Source organism: Arachis stenosperma, chromosome 4 (genome assembly GCF_014773155.1).
Source record: "Arachis stenosperma cultivar V10309 chromosome 4, arast.V10309.gnm1.PFL2, whole genome shotgun sequence".
Taxonomy (NCBI): Eukaryota; Viridiplantae; Streptophyta; class Magnoliopsida; order Fabales; family Fabaceae; genus Arachis; species Arachis stenosperma.
Window position 1 is genome coordinate 98,542,043 of NC_080380.1, and position 22,083 is coordinate 98,564,125.

The 22,083-nt window shown below is 32.5% G+C and overlaps 2 protein-coding genes across 2 annotated transcripts; one reads left to right on the forward strand and one right to left on the reverse strand.

Annotated features, from left to right (window-relative positions):
* Positions 1-466: 466 nt before the first annotated feature.
* LOC130973409 (hexose carrier protein HEX6-like) lies at positions 467-5,960 on the forward strand. The gene is made up of 3 exons (XM_057897906.1): positions 467-706; positions 3,466-3,788; positions 4,723-5,960. Exons 1-3 carry the CDS (start codon positions 574-576, stop codon positions 5,788-5,790), a joined length of 1,524 nt encoding a protein of 507 aa, XP_057753889.1. The 5' UTR covers positions 467-573; the 3' UTR covers positions 5,791-5,960.
* A 12,346-nt stretch (positions 5,961-18,306) lies between these two features.
* LOC130972975 (cysteine-rich repeat secretory protein 55) lies at positions 18,307-19,894 on the reverse strand. Its single transcript, XM_057897333.1, has 2 exons — positions 19,636-19,894; positions 18,307-19,178 (listed from the first exon to the last, which is right to left on the reverse strand). Exons 1-2 carry the CDS (start codon positions 19,838-19,840, stop codon positions 18,598-18,600), a joined length of 786 nt encoding a protein of 261 aa, XP_057753316.1. The 5' UTR covers positions 19,841-19,894; the 3' UTR covers positions 18,307-18,597.
* Between the last annotated feature and the right edge of the window lie 2,189 nt (positions 19,895-22,083).

Below are 22,083 nucleotides of genomic sequence, written 5' to 3' on the forward strand. Positions count from 1 at the left end.
ACCCCAGACGCTAGGAAATGCAATTCGATTACTTTTCTTTTTCTCTACTCTTTTCAAGTTGACACAAAATCAGAATGCACTTCAACGTTCAACCCACATGCTTTTTTTGTAGCCCTAAATAACGAAAGTGACCTTGTAGCATCATTAGTTGACGATAGAAATCAGCCAAAGTGTTGACTGTGTTGTGTATTATTATAATTATTATTAGAATAATATTAGATAATTATTTTAACATTATTTTATTTTATTTTATTTTAAATTATAAAATTTAAATTTTAAATCATACGTTTTACCTATCTAAATTCCAAAATTGATTAATATTAACTAACTAATAAAAATTGGTTCGCTATATTTAATCTTATTATTATATTATTACTTCTATTATTGCTATTGTACAGTCAAGAAAGGCTGCACTATGTGGTTCAGCTATGCAAGTAAACTACATAAAAAACATTTTGTCGAAACAATATAGTATATATGTATATAATAGACCCATATAACTATTTATATATTTGCGCCATATTATTGATGAATAGAGGAGCGAATTGAAATTATTATTGCGCGATATTAACTATGGCGGTGGGGATACTGACAGCGACGAGCAGTGGGAGAGAATACGGCGGCAGGATTACTTCTTTTGTGATTATGTCTTGTATGGTGGCTGCCACTGGAGGCATTATCTTCGGTTATGATATTGGAATTTCAGGTTTGTATTACTCAACTGAACTTCAATTTTATATAACATTCATATTTAATTTTAGTATAGTGCGTACTTTTACTACCTCCAGTAATGGAAATATAAAAGAGGAAACGAAACTATGTTATGTTGGCCAATTTGAGAGATTTTGACAAAAAAAAAAAAGGGAATTTCTATGTGCAACTGATAAATTGAAATTTCAGTTGAGGTCTACTTTAATAGACTAATAGTTGTCCCTTGTAATGAATTTGTAAGTTATAATTCATAATTTTCTGTAATAATATTATGGAAGGATTTGCTTGTTTATTGATTTTTTTAAATTAAACACATGTCTGTTTAATTTTTATTATGAAATAAAAAATTTAGTAATATATACTAATATAGTGATTAATTTTTAATAATATAATTATTATGTTAATTATTTTTTGCTTATAATCTATTCAATATAAGACACTTTAACCAACATTTTAGAACTTTTATATATTTAAATCCAACCATGTTACGTATACACTAAAATCAGCCACTAATATAAAATATATATTAAAATATAAAATATATATTAAAAATAAGTTAAATAATATGTAGTAATTAATTTTAATGACTAATTTTAATGTACAAATAGAATTTTTTTTTCAAATAAAAACTAAATATTCAACACTTTAATTAAATTAGAGAGAGAAATTTTTTTTTTTTTTTTGGTTAAGGAGAATATATAAATTTGATATACCAAATTTCATCCACAACCTTTTTTCATTTTATCAAATGAATTGGATAGCTTCCAATTTCAAGTATTACAAATACCGTTCATATTGTAGTCACAAGCACAATATTAAGAGTTCTATTCATTTGGCATCGGTCAAGTTTTTGAACTTGAGTGCACTAATTAAAAAACATAAATAGTAACTATAAACCAAAGTCTTGCGATTAACTTTAATTTTGTTTAAAATTTTCAATCTAACTCCAAGCCCAAAACAAAAAAATGTGCCCCCAAGGCTTTAAGTCCAAAGTCCAAATACGCCAAGTTAAAAAGCCTCCATCGTCTAGAAAAGAAAAATTATAGGTAACCAATAATATTTTTAAACAATGTTTGAATAATGTAAATTAATAGGGTTAAAAGAGTAAATTGATCTTAAATTTAATTAGTAGCATTAAATTAGCGTGTAGTGTGATTGGTGGTTGTTCATATTGTTCAACAAAGTCATTGTCTCCCTAACATTCCCCGAAAAAAAAAATTGATAGGAGTTTACCAAAAACAAATGAAAATTATTAGAAAAATCCTTTCTTTACTTTTTTTTTTGAAACAAAAGAGCTTAATACATAAAGTGGAGCGAATAAGCTAAGAGAGAACTAGTAACCACGTAGCATTTAACATGCAAAATAACGTATTCTCTTGTCGTCTTCGATATAGCCATCAACAACTAAAGGGATCATCACGCCTCCACTCCTGGTAACTAAGACTAGACAAATTAATGATCTCATCTACTTCTTGTCCTTTATTTTGGAATATTCGCCTATTCCTTTCGATCCAGACGTTCTAAACTATTGCAAAGAAACATAAGAACCATTTCTTGCGCTCCTTCTTGCTACAAGTTGCTCCTGTCCAGTTTTAAAAATGTTCCTTCAGAGTACCAGAAACGGACCACTGTCTGTTAAGATGAGTTAACCATGCACACCACACCTGCCAAAGGAATTCACATCTAAGAAATAAGTAATAAACATATTCCACATCATTATTACATAGTACACACAAGTTATCCTCATGGTTAATTATTCCAAGCCGACACAATCTTTCTTTTATATTCATCCTGTCTATCAAGACGAACCAAATAAACAGCTCCACTCTTGGAGGAACTAAGCCTTTCCAGATAGTCTTGGTGAAACTATAACTAATTATGTCTTCCGAAAGCGTTTCCTCCTGATACCTGCACAAATGAGTTAGTAGAAAACGCACCTTGTCTGTCAAACTTTCACTCAACCCTATCCTCTCTGTTAGCTGCTAGATTAAACAGCCTCAAAGTGTCATGTAGTTGACTCACAAGTTTCAATTCCCATTGGAATAACTCACGCTTCCATTGGAAGTTTCAAATCCACTCTAACACATCCTAAAACTCACAATCCCCAATGACAGATCCTTTCTGTATTGAAACCGAGAAGACCCTTGGAAACCTATCCTTCAGGAGACCACAATATAGCCAGACATCCTCCCAGAATCGAGTTCTTCTACCATCACCAACTTCCATAGTCAATCCAATTATCATCTTGTCTCTTACGTGCTACTCCTTAATCTGTAGTTGATAGATATCCTTTCATGGACTCCCTCTAGTAGGTAGTTTCTGAGTAGAAAGTAGCTCGTTAGGATTGACTTTATTACAAAAGTATATCACCTTATTCCACAAAGACATTCTTCCTTTGAAAACATCTACCACCACTTAAACAACAGTGCTGTATTACGGACCATCACGTCTCCTACACCTAATTTTTTCGGAGTCTAAATCACTTCCCATCTAACCAAAGCTATATCATTCCTACCATCTCCTTACTCCAGAAGAATTTTTTCTGTAATAAAATCAATTTCTCAACAACAGCGTTCGACATCTTATATAAACTCAAATAATATACCGACAAACTATTTAAAACAGCTTTAATAAGCAGTAACTTTTTCGCTTTGTTGAGCACCTTTCTTTACTTTATTTGAATTTATAACTGAGACCAAAAAATCATAATCAGTCATTATGTAATAAAACTGAAACTGAGTCTATACAATGCAGGAGGGGTAACATCAATGGCATCATTCTTGGAGAAATTCTTCCCACATGTATACAGGAAGATGAAAGAAGACACCCACATCAGCAACTACTGCAAATTTGATAGCCAGCTTCTTACAACATTCACCTCATCACTCTACATTGCTGGTCTCATATCAACCTTCTTTGCCTCATCGGTCACCAGAGCCTTTGGTAGAAGATCATCAATTCTTGTAGGTGGTGCTGCATTCCTCATGGGTGCTGCTCTTGGTGGTGCTTCCCTCAACATTTACATGCTAATCATTGGTCGAGTTCTTCTCGGAGTTGGAGTTGGCTTTACAAATCAGGTAACTTTATTCTTTCAACTAAAGGAGATAATACTGCATGGGGATCAAATTTAAGAGTAATTCACCTTAAACTCACAATAATAGTGGATCTTAACAAACTAACTTGAGTTGGTGAAATAGTTAATCCATTAGTTTACTTAAACAAGTGTGGTGGGAAATTTAAATTCAAATTATATAAAAAAAAGTGGATCTTAACTTTATTATTTTTTACCTTTTTTTTCTTTTTCCGAATTAATGCTTATCTCTTATTAACTTTACCACGAGTTTGAATCCTTCTTAAATATTTTAGTCTTATTTTATATCATTCGCCTTTTATCATGGTTTTAAAAATTAAATCAGTAATCTAACTAGTAAAATAAAAAATTCAAAAATTTAAAAGTTCAACCAAAATTTAATTAAAGATAACTCGGATATAATAAAATAATATATTTATTCATAAATATATAAATTTTTTTATGTTTTATTATTTTGAATTGATTAATCATTAAATCAATTAATTGATTGTTTAGTTGGTTATTTGAATTTTTTTTCATCAATTCATTGTTGACCAATTTTTATCTTGAACCGGATCGATTCAGTGATCGCTTCTCAGTTAACTAGACCAATTTGTGATTAACTGGACAGATTTTCAATTTTTAATCTCGTTCTTAGAACAATACCTTTTTTTGAAACAAAGAAAAAAAGAAATAGCTTTTAAGAGCCTATTAGTATTACTATGGACTATGGAGAACTAAAGAAAGCAACGAAATAAAATAGAATGCTATGCCATGTGTTATAAGACGTGTGACATCTAAGATGCTTAATAACGATAACAATTAACCACAGCTGCAAGTCTGCAACAACAATTCAAAGCATAACTATCATTAGATGAGCATAATGCACATATATTGCTTAGTTTTCCATTTTTTTGTTTTGATTGTTTTGCACTTTGCAGTCAGTCCCATTATATCTCTCTGAAATGGCACCACCAAGATACAGAGGAGCATTCAACAATGGCTTCCAACTATGTGTCGGAATCGGTGTTCTCTCGGCCAATCTGATCAACTACGGCACAGAAAAGATCAAAGGCGGTTGGGGCTGGCGAATCTCTCTAGCGATGGCGGCAGTTCCAGCTTCAATGCTCACTATTGGGGCTATTTTCATGCCAGAAACACCCAACAGCATAATGCAGCATAGCAATGACCATGACAAAGCTAAACAAATGCTGCGAAAAATTCGAGGCACCTTGAACGTCGAAACAGAACTCCAAGACCTCATCGAAGCAAGCAACATTTCGAATTCCATCAAGCATCCATTCAAGAACATACTAGAAGCAAAGTATAGGCCTCAGTTAGTTATGGCAGTTGCCATACCCTTCTTCCAACAATTCACAGGAATTAATGTCATTTCGTTCTATGCTCCAATCTTGTTTCTGACTATTGGATTGGGCGAAAGCGCTTCACTCTTGTCCGCGGTGGTGACGGGGCTAGTAGGCACCACTTCAACCTTCATATCAATGCTGTTGGTTGACAAGGTGGGAAGAAGGACATTGTTCATAGTTGGAGGAATCCAAATGTTCTTCTCACAAGTAATAATTGGAAGCATTATGGCCGCCGAGCTCGGCGACCATGGCGAAATAACAAAGGAATATGCATATCTAGTTCTGCTTTTGATATGCATATATGTTGCCGGGTTTGGCTGGTCATGGGGTCCGCTGGGATGGTTGGTTCCCAGCGAGATTTTCCCGCTCGAAATTCGCTCGGCAGCGCAGAGTATCAATGTTGCGGTTAACTTTCTCTTCACGTTTATCGTTGCTCAAACTTTTCTGAGTATGTTGTGCCATTTCAAGGCTGGAACTTTCTTCTTCTTTGGCGGTTGGGTGGTTCTGATGACTGCTTTTGTGTATTTCTTGTTACCTGAGACAAAGAATGTGCCAATTGAGCAAATGGAGAAAGTTTGGAGGGAACATTTCTTTTGGAAGAGGATTGTCGGAAACAAGAGTAGTAGTGGTACCTTGATATAATGTGATGTTTGAAAATGTGACTAGTTAGTTAGCAATGACCGCAGTTTAATTGCTATATATAGTATATTCTTAAGCTTGCTGGAAAATGTATGTACGTTAACATAACTATCTATATAGGTCGATTCAACTTATCAGAGTTGCGTGATTCAGGTTCATTTGTGATCTTTCATGACACAGAGAAAGAATAGTAATCTGTGATTTGTTGGAAGAAATACTATATATAATCATTTTTTTTACTAACTCAGAAACACTTCAATCATAAATTAGATATGGCACCAAATAGGGTTTGAAAATATTAATAGAAGTTATTTTTGTAAACTTTTAAATTTAGTAGGAAGTATTGACATATGTGACATACATTATCAAAAATATTTTAAAAAAGTTTTGGTAAAACTTAAATAATGGTACGACTAATATTAATAGTTTGACTTTTAATTCATAAATACTTAAATATCATATAAATCATAAAATTATATATACATGTGTAATGTGTTCATACTTGAATTGGGTTACGTACTTAGAAGTGTCAAAACGGGTCGAGTCCGTCGGGCCGATCCGCTAAACCCGCTAAAAAAGGCGGGTCGGGAGTCCGTCAAGTTTAAAAAATCCGCCAAACCTGCACCGCCAAATTGGCGGGTTTTGGCGGGGCGGGGCAAGCCGGTCCGCCGGGCCAAAGATTTTTTTATTTTTTTACTAAATAAAAGAGTGATTACTATTATAAAATTAATAATTATAGAATTTTTAAAGACTTTTTTTCATTTTTTGTTTTTATCCTTCTTTTAGTTATTAACTTTATTTATTTTATTTTACAATTTCGTATATATGCTCAAATTATGTGACTTATTTTTTAAAACAAAGATGATTCTATTGACAAATATTACTTTGAACAATTTTATTGAAGTTAAAAATTAAAAAAAAAAGTAAAAAAATTATATTATAATTTGACTATTTTTTATTTGTATTTGATTTTTTAATTATTATTTTTTGGTTAATTTTAATGAATTTTATTTTTCAAACAAAAAAGAAATAGTCAAGCGGCCTAGTCCGCCAACCCGCCAATCCGCCACAAAGCGGGACGGGCTAGCATTTTGAACCCATTTTAATTGGCAGGGCGGGTCGGTCCGCCCCGTTTATGGATGGGCCTAGGCGAGGCGGGTTGGGACGGGCCGACCCGCTTTGCCACCCCTACGTACTTATGAGAATCTGAGATTCCGATTGTTTACAGACTAGATAGGGAGGGCAGCCTGCAGTGACATTCCAAAACTTAAGTCAGTTGAGTGCTTAGTCGATATATCCTTACCTGTCTCGGTGTCCCCGTTTTATATATTTCATAGATATCCATTGAGCATTTATTGCCTCGGATTGACGTTTATATTGTTTGTTTTTCCTTTCCTGATTTGGCATTACTTACGTTATCCATGTTTCTCGCGTGATGTCGGTAACGCTCAATTTGTGGCAGTCGAATCCTCGTTATCCATAATTGTCTATATTAATGCCTCAACTTGGGTCTCTTAACTTTGCGATTTGTCAAGTATGTCCAAATTTTATGAACCGGGCCCATTTTTTGTATTTTTGGATTTTTTGGGCCTTTTTGAGTGCCAAAACTCTTTTCGAAAGGAAGTTGTGCAGTTTCTTAAACCGTTTTGTTCTCCCTTGGATTTTCGAACCATCACCTATACTTCTTTCTCTCTTTCCATCAATCAATCAATTAATGAAACATTAACCCTTTAATGATAAGAGTGAGTTTTACTTCTCTTTGCTTCGCTTCTCATTTTACGCTTGTTTCTGAAGAACCACTTTTCATCTTCTGAAAGAGAAAGCCTTTTCTTCAATTGCCAATGGTTCTTTTTGGGCACTCGAGACTTCCTTCCTCCTTCTTGTGGTTGTTATTTTTGTCAGGTAAATTTTGTTTCCTTTATTCTTTATGTTTGCTTCGTTGCTGTATGTTTTGTGAAAATGATGAAATTTAAAACTGTGCATTGATGAAAATGCATGTAATCATTCTTAAAATGTTTGTTTTTGCTTCATTGTTTGGTATTCTTTGTTGCTTGTTGTTTGGGTGATTTAGTAATCAAATTACTTTAGTGGGGTAGTACTGCTTAGCTCATGTTTTTTCCCTTTTAGGACATGAATAATTCGTAGAGTTCTTGTTTATGGATTTTATGGTGGTTTTAGGATAGAGATTCCCTTTTCTATAGGAAATAAAAAGAAAATTTCTCTCCATGACATAGTGGTGGTGGTGCTCCTGTAGGTATTCTGAGATGCCGAGAAAAAAGGTAGTTGCCTCTTGAGAGCTTGTTGGGACATCATCCTCTAGGCCAGCTCCACATCCTCTGCATCATGCAGGTCAACGTGTAGACCCGTATTCATGGGTTTCCGAGAAAGTGAGCTCCACTCCTTGTACTATCACTAAGGACGAGCTTAAAGCTGTATGAGTGGCCGGGGTCATTTTTAATTCTGATAAAAGAAATTTATACGTACTTTCTGTTCCCCACCTAGATGATCATCTTTGTCACGTTAATCATCACGTGGGCTCCCGACTTGATTTGCTATGGATGTATGAGACGTTGTTTACACGTCTTGGAGTTCGCCTTTCATTTTCTGACTTCCAACAAGATATTCTAAGCTATACTGGTTGTGCGCCTTCACAGCTACACCGCAACACTTGGGTTACCATCTGGGGCTTCGAGTTGTTGTCTTTGTTTTTAAGGTTGACTGCTTCTTATAGGGTCTTTTTTCTATTTTTTTTTTTTACGTTAACTATGCCTTTTAGCTCCCAGGGTCGCAGATTTATTTCTTTCTAAGGTATCCTGAATAGGAGAATCTTGACCCTTTTTGACGAGTCTTATCATGGTTTTGGAGAGAAGTTTTTTAAGATTGAGAGGGTAGAGGGGACCACACCTTTTTTCATGACTTTAAACGATGAAAAATTTTTAACTTATATTGGAATTTTCATGTGTCGTTTCCCAATATTCAATTGCAAGGTGTCAACACTTCCGAGTTTGCAAGTATCCAAATACTTTTGGAACTTTGGGGTGAAAATCCTATCTTTCTTTGGACGGTTTGCCGACGAGCATGCTGCTCGGAATGCTATTAGTAAGTGCTTTGTTGTGTGTTTTTTACCTTTACTATTCTAATGACCTTTGATACTTGTGGATCTGACGAACTTGCTTTTATTTCTTTATAGTTGATATGGCTGGTGGCTTGGAGACTATTATAGCAATGAAGAGGAGGTTGACTTCTGAAGCAAACGTTGCTCCGAACCTATGTAGTGGTGATCAGGTTTCTTCCTCTACTACATTGAGTAATATGCCCCTCCACTAGAAGTTACCTTGGGAGCTGGCCTCGAGGTTCACTATGTTGAAGATGTCTCACCTCTTCCTTCTCCCACCAAGCCGGTAGCTAAAATTCCTTCTCTGAATTCCTTTGGTTGTATTTTATAAAAAGAGCTTCAGGCTTCTGAGTTCGTTGATGAATATCTTTTGACTGAAAAGACGAAGTCGGGTTTGGCTAAACTCCCTCTAGAAGAAACTGTTCCTCGGGTTTAGAGAATGTTACTTCTAGGAGTGTCAAAACGGGTCGAGTCCGTCGAACCGATCTACTAAACCCGCTAAAAAAGGCGGGTCGGGAGCCCGTCAAGTTTAAAAAACCCGCCAAACTTGCACCGCCAAATTGGCGGGTTTTGGCGGGGCGGGGCGGGCCGGTCCGGCGGGCCAAAGATTTTTATTTATTTTTTTATTAAATAAAAGAGTGATTACTATTATAAAATTAATAATTATAGAATTTTTAAAGACTTTTTTTATTTTTTGTTTTTATTCTTCTTTTAGTTATTAACTTTTTTTTTTACAATTTCGTATATATGCTCAAATTATATGACTTATTTTTTAAAACAAAGATGATTCTATTGACAAATATTATTTTGAACTATTTTATTGAAGTCAAAAATTAAAAAAAATAGTAAAAAATTACATTATAATTTGACTATTTTTTATTTGTATTTGATTTTTTAATTATTATTTTTTGGTTAATTTTAATAAATTTTATTTTTCAAACAAAAAAAATAGTCAAGCGGTTTAGCCCGCCAACCCGCCAATCCGCCACAAAGCGGGGCGGGCTAGCATTTTGAACCCATTTTAATTGGCGGGGTGGGGCGGTCCGCCCCGTTTATGGACGGACCTAGGTGGGACGGGGCGGGTTGGGGCGGGCCGACCCGCTTTGCCACCCCTAGTTACTTCACTCCACTATGTACATTAGAGATGCCGAGAAGGAGATAGCCATCTTTCAATCTAAGGTATCTAAGCAGGAAAAGGAACTGAAAGAGACGAGGTTGGAAGCTGAAACCCTGAGTGGATCTGTAAAAGTTCTTAAAGAAGAAAAATAGAGTTTACAATCCAAAGTTAAAGTCACTGAAGAGGCGAAGGTGACTTCTAATGCTAGGGAGGAGAAATATAAGAAACAAGTTTCCGAACTTATGCAACGAATTGATGACCTCTCCCTCTCGGTTAGAAAGGCCGAACAAGCTGCTGTGAAAAGAGCCTTTAACATCGAGAAGAATTAGACCAAATCAAACTTATAGCTCCCGACTTCGACGTCTCCAAGGTCAGGGTCTTTAAGAAAGTGGTAGATGGAAAGATAGTTGATATAATATAATTTTCCTTTGTAGGATTTCCTAAGTGTAACTTATTAGTTAGCTCGGAACTTTCTTAGATGACATTTTACTTGTTTGTCTTTTTTCAGTGGCTTTAATATTTATATTTTGTTATTTTGTGCTATTTGAACGCTATATCGTTTCCTCGGTAGCAATTTGAGCATTTTTCTATTTACCATTTTCTCGGTTATGTTTTTAAGTGCTTCTTAATGTCTATTATCTTTGTACTAAGCCATTTTTTCAGACAAACTAAATAAAAAATTAACATAACAAATTAAGTAGTTTCCAATAATTTGAGTTTACCATAAATTGTTTCCATACAACGAATTTATATTGATGCCTCATTAAAAACCTATATTGATAGAAAAAAGTACCTCTTATTCTAAAAATATTTATAGGAAGACTTTTAAAAAATAACTTTCCCTAAAGATATAATACTTCTTTAGGTGAATTGCAATCCATGATTTCAGGACTTCGGTGCTATCCAAGAGTCAATATTTTCATTCCTTGAATGCTAGATTGATTTTTCTTTGTTTTTTTATTTTTCGATTTCATTATGAATTTTTCGTTGTGCCTATCTCAACTTGTAGCTTGTAAGCTCGAGCGTCCGAGTTTTTGAGATTCCGACGAATATATATCAAAATAAATTCAAGTTATCAGTTATAATTATTAAATTTACTATGGATGAAATAGTAACTCAATCATAAAAATATTGAGTTTAAGATAAAGGAATTATTTCTCTTAAAATAATTGCATAATAAATTTTTTTTATTTAAGTGCAATCTATCTAAATGAAACTTTTTCCAATCTAAAGCAATTATTTGGACAATTGAATGACGGAGTTTTATAATTTAGATTAGTTGACTCGTGAATTTTTTCAATAAACAATTATTCAGATATTATTTCTTTATTTCTACCATAAATTTTCATATTATTATTTTTTAAATAATAATATGCTTTAAAATATTTTATAAAATTTAAATGAAATAAATCATACCTTTACGTGTCTAAGAATGAATGTGGTTTGCCTTTAAGGAGCTTAATTAGGATTTTTAACATGAGAACGAGTTTTCGTCGTCTAGCTTTATTTTTTAAAATTTCGATTTTTGGGTGTTAAGTTGTATATTTTGTGGTAAATTTACAAAAACTTTTTTTTTTCGATTTCTTACTTCACAACTTTTACATTATTACTAAGCTTCCAAATCATTGACCTTTTAATTATTGTAGCCATTATAAGAATTTGAAACGTATAATGATATAGTCACAAATTTAAATTTGTAAATTCTATCTCTATGGTGGAAATTTTATTGTATGTGCTTTAATGTTTGTCTTTTGTAACCATGCATTTTCTGTTCTTTTTCTTACATTGTTCATCTTGTGAACATGTGTTGTGCTGAACTCATCTCGAAATAGAACTTAGAATGAAGAGAATGTAACAAGTGATGTGTCCTCACAGACAGTGCCAAATGTCCATACCTGAATTAGGTTACGTACTTATGAGAATATGAAATCCCGATATCGATTGTTTACAGATCAGGCCAAGAGGACAACTTGCAATGACATTCTGAATTTTAAGTCAGTTAAGTGTTTAGTAGATATATCCTTATTTGCCGTTCGAAGCTCCCGTTTTATATATTTCATAGGTATCTATTGAGCATTTATTGCGTCAAATTGATGTTTATATTGTTTAATTTGTTTTCTATTTTCCTGATTCGGCGTTACTTACATTATCCACATTTCTCACGTGATGTCAATAACGCCCAATTTCGGGTATATAGTAACCCGTAGCTGTCTATAACGCGTTCGTGTATCTATGTTCTACTATTTTAAAACTTTTACGTTGTTGAGGGTCAATATCAATATATATATATACCCATATTTCATATCATGGAAGTCATATTTTGCTGCTATCATCATCTATAAATCTATGAAGTACCGTCATTTCGTTTAGTTGCTGTATTTGTGTGTTGAACAAATTTAAAATAAAACACTCATTAACACTAGTCCAACATGCATATCTATGGTGTCTAATCGTGTCTTAATAAAAAATAAAAAATTTTATCTAAACACATTCGAACAAATCTAAATACATATCTATCATATATCAACGTATCTAATATGTATTCTTAAAATAAATTTAAAAAAGATATATTTTATTTATTAAAATAAAAAATATATTAAATATTTTATATAATTTAAAAAAAATATTAAAAATAATTAAAAATTATTTTATATTTTAATATTAAATATTAAAATATTATTATAATTTATCTAAACAATACTTCATATTTTATACATTCTGCCTGATAAATACTTGATCGACCATTTATCGCTACACCAAATGGTACAACTGTTAACAAGAGTGAAATTAACTAACTTCGTCCCCTTATGATTTCTATGCCAAAAAGGACCTACATACGTACAAAACACTATTATTATTATTCCTAAAAGATGAGATTGGTTAGATAAAACTGAATTTCAATTCAACCTATTTATTTTAGTTCAACTAAAAAATAAGTAGTACTGTGCAATGGAATAAAGTAAGCACCTTTTTTCCCATTGTGACAACTGCTAGTATTAGTGATGCAGTGCATTCAAACATGAGCATGGCTCCTAGTCTTTGCCGAAAGTAATAAAAAAAACGAGTAAAGAGATCATCAAGTCCAAAAGCAACCAGTGACCACCTCTCTTTTATTCTGTTACATTTTTAAAAAATTGGTAGATAGATTAAATTATCATAATAGTCATGTTGCGCATATGCTATGGACTAAGAGTTACCCAAAGTTTTAGTGGTTGAACCAAATGATTACCATTTACCACCAAGAGACTCACAGGATCACCAAGCAAAATCAATAGTCAAAAAGAAGAAACTAAAATTTGTATACATATGAACAGTTGTTACTCAGTTGAACCAATAATCTCAAATTTTGTGCTAATTAGACATTTTTTTTTGTTATTATATTCCCTGTTGCTTAGTTTTTCTTCATCTTAATTAAAGTTTAGTAACAAGATTCTCTTTAAGAATTTATGGTAGATATGATTTTGTAAGGAACAAACACAACACATTAAGATGTGGCTTTAACAGATAATATGATTGGAGGTGTCTATGTAAAACTCACAGGTTGGCGCATGTTATTTGGGACTCTTTTAAGCTCATCATACCATGTGTGACACCATGTCTCACACAAAATTTTCATCATTATTATCTTCCCAATTGTTACCATTTCTTTCCCCATATAGGTTAGACATCATATCATATCATACCACCTTTAATTCACACATGATATGAGGCTATGAAAGGAGTAGTTGAAGAACATTCCAAACAAGGTAATGGAGAAATACTTGAGTTGGGCACAGGCTTTGGCTTCTGCATGGGGATTCATGCTTTTGGTTGCTCTAATGTGTTGTTGCCTCAGCACCAAACCTCAACAAGATGGTGATGTTCTCTCCGGTAACGGCGGTTGCACTTGTGATGGTGGTGGCCATGCTTGTGTTTGATGCTTCCATTTTTTTGGATCAGTAGCGTTACAAATTTTTTATTTAAATTCATATTTTTTGGATGGAAAATGCAAATAGGAGATTTAGGATCACATATGTTATAGTTGCTGGATGATTTCAAGTTGGTGATATACTTATATATGCATAACATTGTACTGAATTTGAGGTTTGTTATGTATAGAGATGATGTTAAGTTCTTCTTCATTCTTTTTAAATGTTTTTTTTTTTTTCCAGGTGATTGGATCTCTGTTTTCATTTCTACTTTTAATATCCAAAAAGTTTACGTTTGTAACAAAAATAATCCTAAAATATACTAATGATAAATAAATTATTGATAAATTTAAAAATGCTAATAAAATATTATATATTAAATATATATTTAAAAAGAATAAAAATTAGATTTTGATATAATTTTTTATAAATCCTATTAAAAAAATTGAAATTTTTTATTTTTAAAATTTAATAACTTTATGCTAACAATAAGTGAATTTCTTTTAAAAAAACAATCTTTATCCTTTTTTCTTTGCTGATTTTTTTTCTTTTACTCTTTGTTTAGTTTTATTTTAGAGTAAAGTGATAATTAGGTTTCTAAACATTTTTATCTTAGATTAATTAGTCTAAAAAAAAAGTACCAATTTAGTTTTTCACGATAACAAACAATAGACACGTGATTTTCTTCTGTAAATTCATCATATAAAAATTAAAAGTAGTGCTTATATGTACCGTTACCTATTGTGATGTGTTTATTTATAAAAATTCGTTATGCAAATAATAATTTTTAGAACAAAACTTCATTTGTTTTAATAAGATTCATGATAAATAGAGAACAGTTGAAAAAAGTTATATAAAAACTCAAAAAATAATACATGACTATAACGAAACACCCATCACTATAGATAATAATACATAGACAACTCTATTTCGTTTCGTACTATTCATTAATAAAAAGATTTACATATCCACCATTTATTATCGTAGAGGACTTAATTGATATTTTTATTTCTTTAAGAACTAATTAATCCAAAATCAAAATCCTCAAAAATCTAATTATTACTTTACCTTTTGTTTTATTTGCTCATTAGCCAACCTTTTCAGGTAGAGTATTGGAATAATGGAATGTATCAATATTCAATAGCAACTTTCTTTAAAAGGTGAACGTTGCCTTTCTTTTCACCAACTGAACAATAATTTAGTCATACTTAAGAGCAAGCTTAAACCTCACTCAATCATTGTCCTTTTCTTTTCTTTGGAGAATTTTTTAAATCTAACCATATTTTTTTGTATACCAGTAAAATTTCAAACTAAATAATTATTTAAAAAAAACATAAATAATAAAGTCAAATTCTATCCCGCCCTCCTTGTGCATTTTATGAAAAAACGATTCCTCCCTTTATGATTAGAAAATCACAATCTAGTTTCTAATCATCAATTTTTGTTAGATAATTAGTCTCTTCTATTAAGTTTGTTGTGATCTCCTAACGCAGAATCCTACGTAGCACGTTAAAAGCTAATCACGTCATTTAATCATTGAGTGCTTGATGGAAGGGTTAATATTAGTTTAGAAATTTTTAATATAATTTTATTAGGAACATAATCTAAATCAACAATTAATTCTCAATCAAAATTTAAAAGATTGTCATAATACAAATCAAAATAATCGAAAGTATTAATTTCAAGTTGTTCTCTCTTAGAATTGCAATTAAGTGCTCAATTATTGGCTATAAGAAAATCGAACATTTTGGTTGAAATAAATAAAAAATATAAATAGCAAGAAATTAAAGAAACAAGCAATAATTAAATATCAAAAGCAATTAAACTAAGGAAATTAAAGAAATCAAAATGCTAAAAGATCTCTTGAAAAGACATGAGAGTCAAGGTTTTCTATCCTAGTTATTAACCACAAACATAGCAATTATGAAGAGTTAATCACACTTAATTAATCTCTATATATTGAGAAAAGTTAAATAGGCATAACTGATCTTAATCACAAATTCTAGCCAACTCACTAATTAACTTAGTGAAAGATTAGCGTTAGTGAAAACCAAATCAACTAACCCTCAAATTACCAATCAATATTGGATATCAATGACTCAAAGTCATCTAAGTCCTCAATCTCAAGGCAAGAGTATGAAAAACTACACTAAAATTAAAAGAGACATTTTATCAAATACTTGACATGCATAAAAGGAAATACATAGTAAATTACATAAATAATAAAATCTATAAATCTATGGAGAGAAATAAATCTAAAACCCTAAATTTTAAAGAGAAGAGAGAGCTTCTCTCTATAGAAATCTAACCTAAAACATAACAAAAACCTATCCTAATTGCTCTCCCTTCATCCTCCTTGAGTTTGGCTTGAAATACTTTAGAAATGAGTTGGATTGGGTCCAAGAAAGCTCTGACATCGTGACCCATGTGTTCACTTAAGTAAAGTCACGTGTTGGCAGTCATGCATATGCATGAGGCATGCGTATGCATGAATTTGCAAATTTCCAAAACATGCGTACGCATGAGGCATGCGTATGCACAACTTGACATTGATGCATATGCATGAGGCATGCGTACGCATTACCCTGAAATGCTCTAAACTCTATTTCTTCATAAATTTTTCACTTTTGCATGTTTTTTTTCACTTCTTCAATCCATCCTTACCTTGTAAGCCTGAAATCACTCTACAAACACATCAAGGCATCGAATGAGATTAAAGTGAATTAAATTTAGCAAATTAAGAGCCTAAAATGCATGTTTTTAATCTTAAGCACAATTTAGAAAGAATTTACAAAATCATGCTATTTTAACGAATAAATGTAGGATAAGTTAATAAAATCCATTTATTTCAATACAAAATAAACCATCAAATTGTGGTTTATCAAATTTGTCACACTTTAACAATAGCATGTCTTCATGCTAAACATCAAAAAAGATAAGAAGGGGTATCAATATTTATTCAATGCAAACTATCTATATACAATTTATCTACATGCATATGGTTTACACAATTAATACATGAGCATGTACCAAATTCCTAAGATTTTCAATACAAATATAACCAACATTTTTATCAACCACTATTCCCAAATTTTTTACACTTAGATATTACACAATTTCACTAGCTTAAACTAATCAAAGATCCAAATTAAAAAAATTTAATATTTTTCTCTTAAGGCTAATGATGTGCTAAAATTTAGAACAAAAGGAGATTAAAAAGGCTCAAAATTAGATAATAATGGTAAATAGAAAGGGTAAGGCTATATGGGTAAGTGAGCTATGATGAAAGAATGGTCTCAATCACATAAATGCATATATACACTAAATAGTAGACATAAAGAACCAAACAAATCAAAGATTGCAATAATAGAAAGAGACTGACACACAAAAATAAAAATAGTTGTTAATATAATGTAACCACACATTAAGGCTCAAAGCTCACAAGATTGTGTGTTCTTGACTCAATAATCATGTTTCACAATGTATAATTCAAGCAAGTTTCAATAAAAAGGATCAACTCAATTCAATCGAAATGTCAATGCCATGTATAAAAAGAAGTTTTCTTGAAAATTCATTAAATTGACTACACTTATTATGTGCGTGGAAGAAAAATAAAAAATCCTAAGTTCATTTTTTAATTTCAATCAAACCAAATCATCAAGTGTATAGGAAGCTAAATTAGGTGCAATCATCACATTATCTAATCACAAACAACAACTAGAGACCAAAAAACATATATATATGCTAAAATGAAAGAAAGTACAAATATATGCAATACTAAAATAGAAATTTAGATTCTGTACAAACAAAGATAGAAAGTGCAATAAATTAAATTTTTAAAATAGGACATCTTTTGATTATATTAAATACAAAAATATCAAATGGTTTTAACTTTAAATTTTTTGTAGAATAATCTCTAATAATTTTATTAAATATTATTATTATTATTATTATTATTATTATTATTATTATTATTATTATTTAGTGACTATATATATTATAAATACATACATAAAAATTTAATGAATAAATTTATTATTACTTTTATCCAAAAAATACAAAAAATTATAGTACAATATTATTATGCAATTAATAATAATAATAATAATAATTTTATTTTATTTTTTTGGACAGATAACTGTTATATCTAACGAAAAAAACATTGAGAATTGATTTGTATATTAATTTTTTTGGGACTAAAATATCTGTTTTTAAAATCTTTGGGGACTGATATGGGTAATTATTCTGTCGGAAAATAAACTGTAGTCTGATTTATCTGTCGGAATAAAATTTTAAAAATTGATTTATGTATTAATTTTTCTTGGTGACTAAAATGTCCGCTTTTAAAATCTTTTGGTACTGATTTGAATAATTACTCATTTTTAAATTTATTACGCAATTTATTCTTATTGCCAACATACAACAAGATGACCGCACACAAGTAGATAGTGATAGCATTATTTCCCATAACATGGTAGCACCCAAGCTTTTAACTTAGATGGTTATTATAGAATTGTACTTAAATTAAAGCAGGGCCAGGGTGTCTTTAGGTAGTGTTTGGATCGGATTGTATCAAATACAAAAAGAAAGACGTCTATTTAAAAGACATTCTCTCAGTCTCTGTTCCGTTGTCTCCATATTTGCATTCCAGAACACAATCCAAACAGAGCCTAAGGATGCACAACGGCTCTCATCGTCTTCTTGGAAACACCAGCGTTATCGGAATCCAGGGGGAAGAAAAAGGGGTAAAGCTCATATCTAACATAACAAGAACTATATAGCACTCTACAGCCTTTACGATTGTCGCAAAACGTGGGAAAGTTGCTCACCGAAATAGCCAAACACTGGGCACAGGATATCTCAGACAAGTCCCTTGTGCATTGCACCAACGCATAAAGCGTTACAAATGGGGACAGTTTGGTCTTTCCCTTCCCCAGCCCTTCCTGTTTTGGCACAACAGCCTGTGCTCTAATATCATCCATCAGGGATCCAAGTTTGCTGTTGAAAGTTTTGGGATCTGTTACGTTCTCCACGTTGTAATAGAATATGCCAAATGAAGTGTCCACTTCGCTGGCGAAAGTCTTGTTGTTGTACCTCAGGAAGCAGAAGTCGTACCAGATTCTTGCGTCGGCTTGGTTCGGACACCGTTGCCGGATTTGTTTGGCTGCATCTTCAATGCAAATGGAGCAGTCTTGGGTGCTAACATCTCCCCTGCATTGAGCCAGGCCATAAACTTGGTCTTTCTCTTTACCTATGTTCACAAACATAAACACAAATACGAATCATCTATATTACGTCTATACCAAATCAACTATGCTAGGTATATACTAAAATCAGTCACCAAATCAGTTATAGATCATACATGTTAGAATACAAAATACACAATAAAAAAACAATATATATATTATAGTAGTTGATTTAGTAACAAATTTTTAATGTGCACGCAATATTATTAAAGAAAAATGGTAGGAAACTATAAGAATTTATTGTTTTATCAAAGTTTTATGGAAAAATTAGTATAATATAAATAAAAAATAGAATTTATTATTTTCATTTTTTTACAAAATATTAAAAATGGAAAATATAAATTAAAAACAAACAGAACTTTGCTTACTTATTAGGGAGGAGTATATAGCTGACGATGCATATGCATATGTTATTGTGCATGAATAAAAATAATGAAGCAGTTGGGTTTCACAAGTATTTACCAAATGTGGTAGCAAGAAAACCAGTGGAGGGAGTCTTGAGGACTAATTCGGATAATAAGTTGTTGATATTAGATGATACTTTCCCTCCAATGCTTATGTTAGTCTCTTTATTGCAGAATTCCCCTAAGGGATCTTGAGATTCTGCATCTGAAAAAGTAATGCACAGGAATAGTAAAAAAATGGTTTTGCATAATAGGAGATACATGATTTATTTTTCTCCCCTCTTCTGGGTTTTCGTGGACTTCTTATTATGAAGGAGAAAATTATAATGGGAAATGGTTGAATATGTGGAATCCATTTAGCAGGCAATTTTGACTTGTAATTTGTAAACTTGCCCCAATCATGAGTACAGGAGGCGTGGTCGTTTCATTGACTTTTTGTTGTCCAATTAAAATATACATAATTTTTTCTTTAATTTCTAGTTTTTTGGATATCATGCTGTTATTAACAAGACATTCATTTTAGTTATCAAGTATTAATCCAAAAACTAAAAATAAAAAACAGCCGTCAAGTATATATATATATAAAACAAATCCTCTATAAACTCTTTTTTCTTATAAAAAAATTGATTAATAATAGATTCTAGTATGTTTATTTTAGGGTAGTTACAATAGTTAAAAAAAAATATTTCTAAAATTAAAATAATATTTTTTAATTATTTAACAATATTTTTTAACAAAAAAATATTGTTAAAAAATATTATTTAAATAAAAAATATATGAATTTAATTTTATATAATAACTATCATAAATAATATAAGCATACTATAATTAGAATACACTTCTTTTAATATATCTCTATTCTAGTATCATAGTTTCTAAGTGTGATCTAAAGTTGTATCTTCAAAAAACAGTGTGATTAGATAAAATTTCACTACTGGAAAATAAACTCCTTATTTTTGTCCTTTACCACGAGAATTATATAGGCCCCTTCGAAATAAGCCTTAAACACATTCTAGATCTTATAATAACCGATCCATCCTGATACGAGTAAACCCACTGGTAATGGGCCGAATATAGCAATTGCAGACCCGACAACTCATGATGGGCCGAATGTACCACTTGCAGATCCAACAAGCAAAAGAATAAGAAAACCACCTGTGTGGATGAAGGATTATGAAGGGTAATGTGAGGGTGCATCACAGGGGATTCTTATAGTATGCTGAGGTGGAGAGTTAGTTACAACAATAGAGAGAATGCATGTGTATAAGGGGAGAGGAGTGTAGTAGAGGAGGATAGGCATTTTCATATGGAAGGTTGTTATAGTAGTCTTCCCTGAGTCAGGGTTACTACTATTGTTGATTTACTACAATTACATTCTCACTGTTCCATTGATTACTGGATATTTTCCTGCATTGTTATATATCTCACTTGCTGAATTTGTTCTGGTGTGAATTGTCTTTTTGGTCACCTATTAATTGGTGCTCTCGTTGAGAGTATCGGAGCCATGGCGGAAGGAACACGCCTGAACCGACTAGAGGAGCTCACTATGTCGAATAAGCAAGAGGTCACCACCCTTAGCCGCGGTCTCGTGGAAGCTAACGAGAGGATCGCCGATACGCAAGCTCAGCTCACGAACATGGACTCTTCCTTACGATCCATTGAAAAACTGCTTCGTGAGAATTTGAAATTGAAACTTAAGGTGAATGATTATGGCTTCAATGGTGACGACACCATGGAAGGTGGTTCAGGGGCAGGGTCTGTGAGTGTGGGGGCTGAGCAACCGTGGCCCCGACTCAGAGTGAAAGTCGCCGATCTACCAATGTTTGACGGTGAGGGGGTGGAGGATTGGGTGTTTCAGGCCCGCCAATACTTAGAGACTTTTGAGATACCCATGGAACAACGAATCAGGGTATTGTCATTTCACTTGGTAGGGGCGGCTTATGCTTGGTATCGGTGGGGGATAAACAACAACATGGCGTATACATGCGAAGCGTTTCTGGAGGCGATGGTCCTCAGATTTGGAAAGAACCTCTATTATGATCCCCGAACCGCCATTAAAGAGTTGAAGCAGAGTGAATCGGTGGAAGAATATCAATGCCAATTTGAAGAATTGACCAATCGAGTCAACGGATTGAGTGAAGAATGGATAATCTCACTATTCGTAGCCGGACTCAAGGAGCCATTGAAGTGTGAATTGCTCTTGGCTCAACCTACCTCTTACGTACAAGCTGTCTCCATCGCCAAACTGCATGAACAAAAAAATGCGGTAACTGCAGGCCTAGCTAGAAGCACTATTAATAAGCCCATTACTCAACAAGCCCCAACCCGATTTGCACCCAACCGCACTCTCAATCCCATTTACACTAATCAGAAAATTCAAACTAATCCCACATCTACCAACCCCACAAACCCTGCAATTCTCCATTCCACCAACACTCCCACCAAAGCACCCCAGCCACCATTCAAGAAATTAACAAGTGCTGAGATTCGGGCTAGACGAGAAAAA

Bases quoted from the DNA above. Each gene is read 5' to 3' on its own strand.
- LOC130973409 (XM_057897906.1), top strand. From the start codon at position 574: ATGGCGGTGGGGATACTGACAGCGACGAGCAGTGGGAGAGAATACGGC. The intron at 707-3,465 runs GTTTGTATTACT...TATACAATGCAG, and splicing joins TTATGATATTGGAATTTCAG to GAGGGGTAACATCAATGGCA. The intron at 3,789-4,722 runs GTAACTTTATTC...TGCACTTTGCAG, and splicing joins GAGTTGGCTTTACAAATCAG to TCAGTCCCATTATATCTCTC.
- LOC130972975 (XM_057897333.1), bottom strand. From the start codon at position 19,840: ATGTATCTCCTATTATGCAAAACCATTTTTTTACTATTCCTGTGCATT. The intron at 19,179-19,635 runs GTAAATACTTGT...TTGTGAACATAG, and splicing joins TTTTCTTGCTACCACATTTG to GTAAAGAGAAAGACCAAGTT.